The sequence below is a fragment of the Ascidiella aspersa genome, chromosome 4 (genome assembly GCF_963924565.1).
Source record: "Ascidiella aspersa chromosome 4, kaAscAspe10.2, whole genome shotgun sequence".
Taxonomy (NCBI): Eukaryota; Metazoa; Chordata; class Ascidiacea; order Phlebobranchia; family Ascidiidae; genus Ascidiella; species Ascidiella aspersa.
Genome location: NC_139450.1, coordinates 26,313,239 through 26,326,507, shown reverse-complemented (window position 1 = coordinate 26,326,507; position 13,269 = coordinate 26,313,239). Strand labels below are relative to the sequence as shown.

Here is a 13,269-nt window from a genome sequence, read left to right as displayed (position 1 = left end):
GAAGTTTGAAGAGTTTTGAATGCATTTTCTGTCAAATGTTTTTGTTTTATTCCACAAGCAAAAAAACGAAGAACAACTCTCCGTTTTTGTACCGTTTATTTGCTTTTTTAAAACACGTGTTATGTCAAAGAAAAATACAGGATCGTCTATCTAACATTCTACTGCATTCAATCCTGTTGTTTTTTTAGAACCTGCAAAAATATTGCGTTGAATGAAAAGTCGTATTGAGTATTGAAATGCGCTAAAAAAACAAATAAAATATTTCTTTCTTTAATACTAGTTATGAATTTAGGAAAAGTAAAGAAGACCTTCCCAACAAAATTAATTAGATTACCTAAAATTGTAAAACGATCATTTAAATGTATATTATAAACTCCTTATCTTATGTTATTACATCAACGTATATAGTTACAAAATGTCTTGACGTTAGGGCAAGAAAACACTTAAAGATGGCATTAGAAGGGCGCCAACACTACAACAAACTGCCCGGTTGGTGTATATTATGCTGTTAAATACAGCAATAACAAAGGATACTAAATTCCAACTTACATTAGGACATGGCACGCGTAAATTTATTATTTTTAAATAACCTTCCCTATTATCTGAACGTATAGCCTAGCCCTGCCTTGGTGTATTTTTCTTGTCTACCTGGACTGAGTATTTAGACAGTAACTTTGGAAAGCGCAACAACAAAATATTCTAACGAACTTACGGCACAACTTGCAAAGTTTTGTGGTACACCTGTGACAGAGAAATGATCGCAAAAACAGTTTGCTGACCATTGTGTTGTAGTATGCATAGCAGACTTGGACAACTAGATTTATTTTAGCTTTTTAAAATTAGATTAGAATTAGAATTAGATTGTTTTGAGTTTTTTCAAATTGGATTAGAATTAGAATTACCGAATTCCTAAAAAAACAACTTTCAACTAGAATCACATACAACCAATTTAATTTAATCGCAATTTATTCTTAAAAAATGTGAATGGTAAATATGTGTGTGCTAATTTTTAAGCCTTTTTAGACTGTAAAAATTACATACAAGTCGTTCCAACCAAAGAGTTTTAATTGAAATTCTGTGTTTCAACTGAGTGTCTAAAAACGCCGTTGGACAAAGTAGCAGTTTTGGAAAAATCCGAATTAGATTAGAACTAGAATTACAGCACACAGGCAATTCATAAATTAGATTAGAATTAGCCGCATTTTGCTCTAATTCTAAGAATTAGAAGACTAGAATTATCTAGTTGTTTAAGTCTGATGCATAGCGCCTTTTGGCTGAATAGTTTAAATTAAAACTAACGAAAGTTGGGTCAAGCGCGAAATATACTTTATTTACATAGTTAAACAGCCTTGATGTATAATTCGGTCTGCAGTACCATTCTAACCTATCATGAAAAATAAGCCAAAAAAAAATCTCAGCTATACACATTTTGGTAAAAATACAGTACAATGAATGTACGGTATCACGTGGAACACACTTATTTGATAAAACTGAAACAATAAAAAATAGCCCGCGGCCTGTTTGGGCCGCGGCTTACAGCTGACCACTTACGTAGTGGTTCGATGTATATTCCCATTTTTTTTTCAAGTTGGCAACATCTGCTGATATAAATTGGACCAACGTTCGTCAGTGGAGATTTATTGACATGAAACAAACACCTGATTAAAATTCAATGTTTCGCTATGACGTCAAACCAACACAAGCAGGACACAGCACCGTTGCTCCTGTATTACGACAATTGCGCCAGAAACAAAAGCGTCGAACAACTGTTTGTAGCCAATCTACGAAAACAAAACGCACGGCTTCGAGTGCGAGATGCACCTCTGCCTCGCTTAAAGTTGACACAAAATGCTATCGCAGCAACAAATAAAAGTGTTAGCGGAAAGTCGTGAAAAAAACAACGCGATAAATAAGCGAGAAAATGGATTGTAGAACAACAACTTTTAGCTACCGACAATGTGGAACAAATGAAATGATCGCTATAAAAACAAGAAATTACGTCATAATGCGGGTGTGACGTCAAAAAAAGCTTGTGTCAAAAGCTCATTTACTGCAAAAGTAGGGCGTCATGAAATCCGCTGATTATTGGATTAAGGTAAACTAGATGTTGTGATTTTAGGAGTCAACAACGTAGTGATGACGTCATCAGCAATGTGCTGGTTACATAAAAAAAAGACACGGGACACAGGGTATAAGTGACATCACGAGATGTTCATCGACTGCATACAGTCGAAGATTTAATGACGTAACACACGTCCGAGTCAAATGACGTCACAAGTTTAATTACGTCACAACAGGAGCGAGCTGGGAGTTTGGATAACGTCACACACATCGGGGTATAACGTTTGATGACGTCATATATGGTTTGATGACGTCATATAAAAGATGGCGGACCACGACGTCACGCGTGACGTAAGTTCAGGTGGGCGGGGTGATGACGATCATTAGGTGGTGGATGTCGGCGACGTTGGAGAGCAGGTCGGGCGCCCTCTCGTGGAGATGTTGGCTGGTAAAGTTGCTCGGAGCGAGGATGTGGAGGACCCCGGCTCCTGGTTTGTCGGCGATCCCGGCAACTTGCTTCTGCTTGAGGTAGTCGATAAATCCCTTACTTAATGCATTTGTCTGTCGTACTATGTCGTCTGTGTCGCGTCCGCACGGGAGGGCAAGCAGCATGCAGAAATCGTTCTCGCTCTATAGGAAGGGTGTAGGTTCATTTGAAGGGTGGTTAAGTGGGAGCTAAGATACCGAGCAATATTTTAAGTTTGGCTTCAGTTTTAGTTCAGGCTGATAACTTTACCTCCTTATAGTATAACATACCACAATTTTTGATATAACTGATTAAAAAAATTCTTACTATGATCATAGTATTACGTATGTAAATAATTGTATATGCAAGTTTTTGTAAATTAGTTTATTTCTGTCATTTGTTTTAGTAAAGGTTTTTGTAATATCAAATATCAAACTATAAAACCGCTTCCAGCGAGGTTTTAAAAGATAATTACCCTAACCTTTGTAAGAAAAAAAAAATTTAGATTAATATTTTCCTCTCAATTCCTTTTTCTTCTTATTTGTTTTATACGTATTTTTTTCAATCTAACGATTTATCCTCACTCAACTCTTTCAAGATTTTATTTGTTATTACGAAGATTCACAAACTGTAAGACTCCACCAAAACTTAAACACTGCTAATAGAATCAGCGGCCGAAGACGTTAATTTAATAAATAAATGCGGACTCTCCCAACTTAGCTCACTCAGTCTTGGAGATAATTCTCGTCTTCAATGAATTAGGGCAAAATGCACCTAATTTTAATTCTAATCTACTTTGTGAATTGGTTGAGTGCTCTAATTCTAATCTATTTCGGATAGGGTATTTTTAGTCACTTAATCGAAAGAAAAAATTAAATTAAATTTTTGTTTTCAATAATTCGGTAATTCTAATCTTATTTGAGAAAACTAAAATGCTCTAATTCTAATTGCAATGTAATTTCGAAAAAGCTGAAATGCTCTAATCCTAACTCTAATCAAATTTAAAAAATACAAAAGTAAATCGGTTGTTCAATTCTGCCTCTCACCTCCATTCTGCCCGAGAGACTATCCAGCTGGTCGGGATTGAGTCGCATCCGCCTTTCGATCCGAAGGACACAGAGTCCGCTCTGGTCCTCCACGGTCTTGGGAAGTCCGCCGTGGGCCAAGTTCGCGTTGCCGCAGACGAAGTGGATTTGGACGGCTGCAAAGTCGGTCTTGATTGCCACCTTGCCCTGCCATACGACCGGGTAGCGCTGTGGAAGGGAACACCAGTTTAACAGTTATAATTAGTGTTGTGTTCTCTGACAAACTGAATGTGTAAAATATGAAGATATCTACTTGGTCTTACACGTAAAAGACGACAATGTTTGACGTAAATGTTTGAATTTTAGTCAACGTTGTCTTGTTCATTTTTCAAATGATTGAAAATTGTCTTAAATGAACCACAAACTTTGTGAGGTATTGCTATCAGAAAAGCTACTTTTAAAAGTAGCGTTTTTATATATTGCGTAATCACGACAATTACTTCAAGTGGGAGCAAATATTCTTTAGACTTTTCTGTCTTAGTCAAAGTCAGTCATCAATAAATTCTAGTTATTTAAAAGAGAAATATATTTCGCCACAAAATAAAGCATTGTCAGTCTCTTGAAAAAAACAACAAAAAAAACAATGCAAAAACGTAAACTGTTAGGTAGTAATTAAAAGAAAAAATGACAGTAGAACCAAAAGCAACGTACCGTGTGAGTTATTGTAGGTTAAATATTTGAAGCGAGGCAAATTTTTTATTTTTTTTTTCTTAGCGAGCATTAGAGAACAGTTAGTGATGCTCCCTTTTTATGGATTTTTTTACGCCGACCGAACGCTTGCTTCACTGAGGGTTGACATTTTAAGTCTGGGTTCCCCAGAGGAATTGTTCGAATTAGTAAAAAATTCTACCAAATAAGAACACAGTGCACGTTTAATTTACATTTAACTTTTAAAGAAATCCGATGTTGAGTAAATGTTTGATTAAGTGAGCATGAATTAATATTCAGACTGATTTAACCAGCTCTATTAATGATTTACAAATTTGTGAATTAATCAAAAATCTTTCTAAATTACAACGATGAGGTACATAATAAACTTGGGTTTTCATAAAATTTGACGTAAATGTTTGACTTTTAGTGAACATTGTCTTGCTCATTTCTCAATGAACGAAAATTATCTTGAATGAACCACTAACTTTGTAAGTTAGTACAATCAGAAAAGTTGCCCCTAAAAGTATAAGTGACTTACTATTTATTTTAAACGACGTCCGACTTGAATGGCTACCACCGCATAAAACGCATTTGAAATCGAGCAAATCCTGACTGGAATACTAGTAGGTGAATAATTCAACAAGTTTGAGAATAAAAATACCTGGAAAATATGTTCCAGCGATGCCTGAGCTTCTTTGCCCTGATTATCGCCACTCGACTGGGGCACCACTGGTTGTTCTGGTGCGCTCGGTGGTCGGTATGCCAGTTGGTGAGCCGGGACTCTTTCAGGAGGCTGGTGTGCCAGCTGCTGCTGGCTGCTTTGACGCTGTGGGGCAGGCTGCTGGTGCGATGGTTCTTGTACCGCTGGTCTCTGTGGTGGGTATGGTTGCGACGTGGATGGTTGGCGTGGCTGTTGGTGGTGAACTTGTTGCGGATGGGGAGGGTGGTGTGGTGGTTGCTGATGGGATGGTTGTTGGTGGGATGGTTGTTGGTGAGATGGTTGCTGGTGTGGTGGTTGCTGGTGTGGTGGTTGCTGATGTGGTGGTTGCTGATGTGGTGGTTGCTGGTGTGGTGGTTGCTGGTGTGGTAGTTGCTGTTGTGGTAGTTGCTGTTGTGGTGGCTGGTGGTGTGTTGGTTGCTGGTGTGATGATTGTTGGTGAGATGGCTGTTGGTGAGATGGCTGTTGGTGTGTTGGTTGTTGGTGTGTTGGTTGTTGGTGCGATGATTGTTGATGTGATGGTTGTTGGTGTGATGGTTGCTGCTGCGGATGGTGGAGTAACGGTGGTGCTTGTTGGTGCCCGGCCGTATGTTGTGGTTGCAAGTGCTGAGGAACAGCTTGTGGCGCATGGTGCGCCGCTGGCTGCTGGTAATGGCCTGGTTGCTGAATATGGTGTACAGGCTGCGATGGGTGGAACACCATCGGCTGGTGTTGCAGGTGCTGCGGCGAGGCCCTTTGCACACCAGGATGGTTGAAACCAGCAGGAGTCTGGTGCAGTGGATGGTCTGCTTTCGCTGGTTGACCATCTGACGACTTTGCTTGCTGCCTCATTTGGAGCTGGTCGGGTGGTAGATAGTATGGTGGTCGCACCAGGCTCTGGCTGATTTGCTGGCCTTGCATGTGCGAAAATGCTTGGCCGGCTGATTCTGGTCTGAACATCTGTTGGGTGAAACCTAGACAAAAAGGTTTTGGATTGTTAATAATAATCGGCTTTACGGCGTCGCTTACGTTCACACTTAAAGCTGTTATTTTTAATCACTTTTTCTATATTGTTGGCAATCGTTTACGTGTACATTAAAACCGTGTTAATCACTTGTAGCAAGCCGCAAGGCATGCGAAGGTTTGTATACGCGTCCTGCAAAATGTTAGGGACTATAAATTTAGAGCACGAAGTGTGGTTGAATAATTTTTTGTGAGTGTACAAAAATACACCGGTAGCTTTTTACATAATTAAGTTTAAGGCAATAGCGCAATGCATAGGGTTGTTTGTTAAGTCACCTGAATCTTTCGTATATCAAATTATTATTTAGCAATGGTAAACCAATATTGAACAAATCAAACCTCCGCCCGGCAATCCTGGACGATGTTGGAACATTGAGGTGACAGGAGAAGTTGGATGTCGGTGCGGAGACGTGGGTGGAAACGGAACACCTGTACGATAAGCATGGATGTTTTTAGCTGTTCGCGACGGTCAATAATTATTGTAGCAAGACTATTGGGATTCGTAACTTGTAAATGAACTTGATTTTAATGCAAAAGGGTTAAACGACTTAACTTGTCTATGGGATAAAAAGACTTGGGCTGAATAAAAGTGACTTTTTGGTTCATTTTTGTGAACAAAGAAATACTTGCACATGGAACACTACGAACGCTAGTTTTATTCTTTTTAAGTTTTTATTTCTGTTTAAAACAATTGACAAGGGAGTTTTTTAATGCTTACCTGACTTTTCGAAATGCTGTGCCACCATGGCACTTACGTCAGACGGCTTCGACGCTTTGGGTCCGTGATCTTGGGGCTGGGGTAATCTGGGTTCCATGCCCCTCCCGAACGGGTTCGACCCCTTGGGGCTAGCAGAGTGGGGTAGCTGGGGGCTCGGATGGTGTTTTGGGGTACTCGATATGGGTCTGGCCTGCGTTTGCTGGGGTTCGTTAGGGGGCTGTTGTTGAGCGTGGGAGAACGGGGGCGCAAAAGTACCTCTGGGTGAGTCGACGCTGGGCCCCCTGTGCTGTGGGTGCAGCCCCTGGTGAAGCGAGAGGGGAACCCCGGGCATGAAACCGTAGGGGGATCGGGGGAACTGCATGCCCCCTGGGCCAAACGTGAAGGTGGGGTACATCATCTGCTGCAGACCTGGATAAAAAGAGAATTGGTAAACTACAGAAGTGTTTTCCGATCCATGGTTCGCGAACCAATGTTAGGCCACTCTTTGATTAGGTCGGGTCGTCTATTGCGGGAGTTATATATGCCTAAATTTATTACAATCTGTTGTGAGTAAGATTTCTAAAAAATCTGAGAACTTGTCGAAGCAATATTAGGACCTGAAACATAATTATTAAATGCTAAATTATTAATGCTAACATATTGGGTTTTTTTTGTTCACGACAAATTTGCACGATGAGATTTGGGTCGCTAAAGTTCATATTATCAAATAGTTTTTTTTTTTCGACGGCACTTTCAAAACAGATAAATAAAGCTACATGTCCTATTTCAAAATAAAAGAGAATTGGTACACTACGCATTCGGAAAGACTTTCGAATGAACTATACAGAAAAACGTATTTCAACGTAATGGAAAACATACCAAAGCCAAAAGCCTATATAAAAGTAGACTTTTTTACGTTTAGGAAAACTCTGTAACTCTTAATCTACATCTTCAGCATTTTAATTGTTTGACCTTATAAATGTATAAAAAATTATTCGAATCGTATTTTTAAAATACTTTTGTATGGGCTTTGATATAATAAAGAAGATCGGGACAAAATTAAACTTTTAAACTTTTCAAAAAACACATAAATTGCCACGGGAGATCCACTTATTTCATAACTGCCAGATATTAAACATGGCGAAATCATAGGTTTGTATAGTATAAATATGTTTCAGGGTAAGGACTAAGGATATTAGGAAAGAATTTAATTTGCGGGAGCAAAATTGCAAACTGGTCAAACCTGGGGGGTAAATTAGGGTGGGTGGCATCGAGAGTGTAGGTTTGGTTTCGTTCTTCCCGGCGTCCAGGGCAGGGGTCAGGGACGGTGCCGGGGTCCGGGCCTCAGTTGAAGAACTGGGGAACGTAGTGCTCGGTAGCGACATCGCGTGTTGCAAGCGCTGCGAGACCGGCTGTTGAAAAAGAGCGAGTGAATGTTTAGTTTTTTTCTGTCTTAGGCTCTATGGTTATTGGAGCAGGACGGAAAACAACGTTAAGGTTTTTTTTTGCAACAAATTGAAGTTTAACTGGCAAATCACTGACATCGTTACAATTAGGTTTCGGATACCACGAGTCTAATATAGAGCTACTTAGTGAAGACCGCCGCTCGTTACAATATAATGTGAATACGTAATTACGTATACACTATACAAATCAGCATATAATAGTTTGACACACATTTTAATGAAATTCATTTAGAGACATTCCAAGGCTTTTAAAAAAATATTGCTTTCGAAAGACCTAAAATTGGACACTTGACATGTTTTGAGTATAAATCAAACACAAAACACCCTAAATGCCATGTTAAAACAATCACAAACAGAGTTTAAAAATGGGTTTTACAACGGCGGTTTGTAATAATATAACTTAATTTGCACATTAAATAAATTCAAGACTGTGTGAAGACTTTTCGAAAGACATTTTTCCCAATCCTATCAACGCACAATTATTTTCCAAGACAATCAAATACTTCTTAAGATTCAAAAAAGAAATATTGTTCAAGTGATAAAATAACTCACCTGCTGAAAAGGATTCATTTGCATGAACTGTGGGTTGTTTGCGGCCCCAGGGCTTGGTTGGGTCGGGTACGGCAGGGGGTAGCTTGCGCCACCAGGTCGGGAGGCGGGCTGGGTCACGGGGGCGGAATGGGGAAGGGTGGGGGCTTTTGGGGATTCCTTGGGTATTGAGTCTAAAACTGCAAAGCAAAGAAAAAAATGTAGCATGATTAGTTGTAAACAGAATAACGCTGTAAGCAAAGGTGTGCTTGTAAATTCTTGTAAGACCAACACGAATTTAAACAGAACACGATCAAAGGGATACATTCATTACAGTATTACATAAGCATGGGTTCCCAAACTTGGGTTGTAGGTACGCGAGAGAAATTATATAGATTAAGTTCATTTTACTGGCAATATAACGATTTTCCGTAACACAAAAAATGGTTTGTAAAATTCTATGCAAACTGTTGCATTTTTTTCGTATTTTTTTTTAGAAAGAAAGTCATTTTCTTCCAGACAGAAAAATTACTCTCTTTATCGGGAGTATTGCGTTCGCTTGAGACGCGATTTCGCTTTGTAGTTTGTGTGGTAGACCTCGGCCAAGTGCAGCGCGCTGTAGCCACTCAATGAGCCTCAATTATCGCGTTCAAGGCAGTGGATTTACAGTAAGTAATTTTTGTCTGTGCGTAGCTCAAACAAAACTCATTTAGGCACTTTTTGTTCGTGCGTCGCTTGAATAAAACTAACTTGAGCATTTTTTTTGTATGTACGTATAGCTCCTCGAATACAACTAATTTGGGCACTTTTTGAAACTTAGGTGAAGTAAACATGGGGCTTAGGCGTACTGTTTTATCGATGCGCAAATAATCCAAATACATAATTATAGTAAAGCAAATGGCATACTGAAACGAGGTTAGTTAGCATTCTACCTTGTGTTCTTATTGGTGTGGAAGTAGCAACAACCGGTTGAGAAACTGGACCTCTGGCCGCATACTGAGATGAATAGGCTGGGGTAGGAGCAACACTCTGCAAAATTATTACTGTCATAAAAGGAGCAAAAAAAAATACGAACAAAAGTTAGTTCTCCGTAAATAAAACAAACAGGGAATATAAGACATATATTTTTATAACCTTGGCTGAGCAACACAAGATTTTTTTCGGAAATGATACAAACCTGGCCATCTCAGTTAAATGGGTCTACTTTGGTTTTATTTAGCAATGTCTTTGGAAAAACGTTTTGGTAAACACGAATTAAGTATTTCTAAAATAAGAAACTGAAAAGCCATCGTTTTCTGAAACTATACATCATGAGTTCTGAAGTTTTGGTCAATAGACCGCTTTTGGTACGTAAATAGTTTTAGGGGGTCCATAAAGGTCAAATTAAAATATCATCGGCCTAATTAAATATATAAAACGAGTTTATTTAAAATACGTTCCAGTCTCATAATGTTTGGACCGAAAACAGCAGGTTTGCAATGACTACTGTGTTTTATAACTCAATTTATAAATTTATGACGTCAGCTATAAAAACATCATGTCAATACTGGTCCAGGCAAACCAAAATGTTTTTAGGGGCAATAAAAAAGTTTAAGAATCCCTGCTATACATAACGATTGAAACAAAAACAGCAGCTAATGCAGGTCTAATTAATGGGAGAAACGTTAACAACGTCATGTGAAACAAAACGAACAAAACATGGGTTAATAAATTTAAATCGTATTTAAAAAGTTTTGATTAATTTTAAATTTGCAGACAGACAGAATGTAAACTCGTAAAATGTTTAGCTGTACCACATTTTTAAACTTAAGAACGGTATCATCAGGTATGCTGAAAACTGTAAACACGATTTTTACATATTCTTAGAGTTTAGAGTTTTTAGCAGAACTGGTGCTGCCGTTCTTGGCGTAACTGATGTATTCTGTGTTTTAAATAAAGTTGTTTTAGGTTTACCTATGTGATTTCTTTTTTGTGACCTTACCATATGGATAAAAGATAACAGGCAGTGTTGAAACACGCATATATCTTAATATAATCAACAAAAATAATAATGTTATTATTTTACCAACACACGTGTGGAAAAACTGTGTCTCTATTAAGCTCTTCGGCCGTGGCACTTACCAACGATACCGGCGCACGACAAACAATATCTCGTTTCAATAAAACACGCTTAGCTTTAACAAACAACCTCAAGTGTGATATGATGTTGAAAAGCAAAACGGTCTAGTTCTGGTAGATCGACATGATCTCAATTAATCTTGATCATAATCTTAAATCAAGATGATTTTGGCTTTGCAATTCATTAGTTTATTTTCGCAATACCCACCTGGGTTGGGGGTAACTGCTGGGGTGACATGAGATGCGCTGTGGGGCCGAGGCTGGGCGAGGTCAGGGTGGGCGTTTGGGGCGTCTTGGGCGACGTGAGGTGGGGCGGCAAGGACGGGGTCCGGGACAGGGGTGAAACGGCCGGGGGCTGAACCTGGGTTGGGGTCGTCTTGGGCGATGGACTCGAATCGACAGACGATGATACCGCTGTGAAACAAATTGTTTGATTTCAGAGTCGAGTTAAAACCCTATTGCTTCCATCAATCTTCTGAACAAGTTAAAGTCTGAAGAGTTAGCATTAAAGATCATTAGTTGAACATTCAAGGCTAAACGTTTTTGTTTCGAAGGAGAACTATGATAATGGAAAATAAAAATGTGAAGTCGAAATAAAAATAAAGAAAAACGAAATATAGGGTGACTTGCGCGTGTGTGTGACAAAAAATGCGTTAGACCCAAAAATAAAAAAGCGCAATTTGGGCCTTAAGGGGATCGCATATAAGTTTGAAGAAGAGTATTTCTCGACCGAGATTGCAAACTTAGCGCACCAATAAAACGTTAAAACCCTAATCGTGAGTACAGGGCGATATACATTTTTTGTTATTGCGATCCAAAATCGAAAAAACGCCGCCGGTGGTTTTTGGAACACTTGGTCAATAACTCGTTCGAAAAATAAGTGTCGCCCTCATGGATTTTACACAAAGCGTTATTTCCAAACCTTTTTTAATTTTGGTAAAAAAAAACTAAAAAACACAATTCTGAACTGACGTCAACTTTTTCATTTGCTAAATTCGTTTTAAAAATCGAAATGCTTATCAAGCTTAAAGGATGACATTTTTTACTAAACAAAACGTGCCTCGGAATAAGAAGTTTAAAAAGCCCTGTTCGACTTAATCTATTGTAGAACACCTAACACACTTCCTGCTACCAGAATCAAATATTCACCTGTGGAGGGGTGAGGAAACGTCGCTACATGCTGTTGGGGTGACAGGTGGGCGGCGGCTTTGCTATGTGGGTAAGCAAAGGGTGAGGGGTTAGAGGTGGGGCGATGCTGGGGCGAGGAGGGAAACTTAAAGGTGGAGGCGGTGGGTGATGACAGTTGCGGGGATGCTTTGTTAGAAGATGGGGCAGCATGCGTGGGGTAACCGGGGGAAGCACCCTGGGGGCTCTGCTGCCGGTGCGGAGGGGTACCGGGCACACCAAAGGGCTCGACAATCGGGGATCTCCCGGCATGCTTGGGGTAATTTCCCGGGGTCTGTTTGGGTGAGGCCTGAACATGCACGGGGCCGAAACCTGGGGCCTTGCGCTCCCCTGTTGGGACTGCGTGGTGGTCCTTGCTGGGGCGCCGACTTGGGGCCGGGAGCGCTTGGGGCAGCTCGGAGTGGAGCCCCAACTGGGGCGAGTGCTTCGGCTCCTTGGGGGACGACTGGGGACCGGCTGAAATTTTAAATTTGGAGGTGAGGAATAAGCTTGAAACAAACTATAAGAGAAGAAAAAATGTTTTAACCCATTATAAAAGAATAAATAATGTTTGAAGGCAACTAAAATACAACAACAAAACCCAAAACTAAACCACAACGGCTGAAAAAAAAAAAAAAATAACTAAATTAAAGATAGAAATGTATACCTTGTTTCGGGGTTGAGAAGGGCAAAAATGGTCGTCCTGTCTCATGCAACGCAGGGGCTGGGGCTTTGGGGGTAACTGGGGGCGCTTGGGGGGTCTGCTGCTGCTGGGGATGGTCAGGGGACGGCACCGGGATCTTCTGGCTCAACGCTGGTTCCGCAGGTGACTGAAAAGATATTTATTGTTTATGTTTAGCTTGGGGTGTGGATACTTGTTAGTACAAATTAAACTGCTACTTTATTCAAATTAATCGAAAATCTTAAAAAATGGTTACAGTTCATACTTAATTGTGGCGGACAGGGTGTTAAATGCCGGACCGTTAGGTTACTAAAGACGAATTTGTACTTAAAGTCGCCAAAGGTAGCTGACATATAATTTTACGTAACAAGCGGGATAAAAAATTACTGTGGTTACCCGCAAAATCCGAATCAATTAATCTTTTCTTTATTGCATTACGACAGTAATGTAGCTTAAAAATAAATTGCAAAGCCAAAAAGGTCGAGTAGATCGACATCATCTTGATTATTAAGACGTTTCGACTTCGGTACGAGCTCGTATCATCTTCAGTTAATGTGACTGAGAAGCAATTAAAGTATAACTTATAAAAGATGGGACGCAATCGTTAGCAGTCTGAGTTTCGAAAGTCGAT

At 39.8% G+C, this 13,269-nt stretch overlaps 1 protein-coding gene across 1 annotated transcript in view; it reads right to left on the bottom strand.

Annotated features, from left to right (window-relative positions):
* Positions 1-1,708: 1,708 nt before the first annotated feature.
* LOC146157196 (uncharacterized) overlaps positions 1,709-13,269 on the bottom strand; it is a 42,404-nt gene continuing 30,843 nt past the window's right edge. Inside the window, exons 21-31 of the mRNA XM_083388114.1 lie at positions 12,624-12,786; positions 11,942-12,433; positions 11,001-11,206; positions 9,607-9,703; positions 8,699-8,874; positions 7,924-8,092; positions 6,702-7,109; positions 6,323-6,412; positions 4,925-5,934; positions 3,574-3,780; positions 1,709-2,691 (exon numbers count right to left, since the gene is read on the bottom strand). Of these exons, the coding sequence (XP_083244240.1) occupies positions 2,419-2,691; positions 3,574-3,780; positions 4,925-5,934; positions 6,323-6,412; positions 6,702-7,109; positions 7,924-8,092; positions 8,699-8,874; positions 9,607-9,703; positions 11,001-11,206; positions 11,942-12,433; positions 12,624-12,786 (3,291 nt within the window). The 3' untranslated portion in view covers positions 1,709-2,418. The remainder of the gene's footprint in view (positions 2,692-3,573; positions 3,781-4,924; positions 5,935-6,322; positions 6,413-6,701; positions 7,110-7,923; positions 8,093-8,698; positions 8,875-9,606; positions 9,704-11,000; positions 11,207-11,941; positions 12,434-12,623; positions 12,787-13,269) is intronic.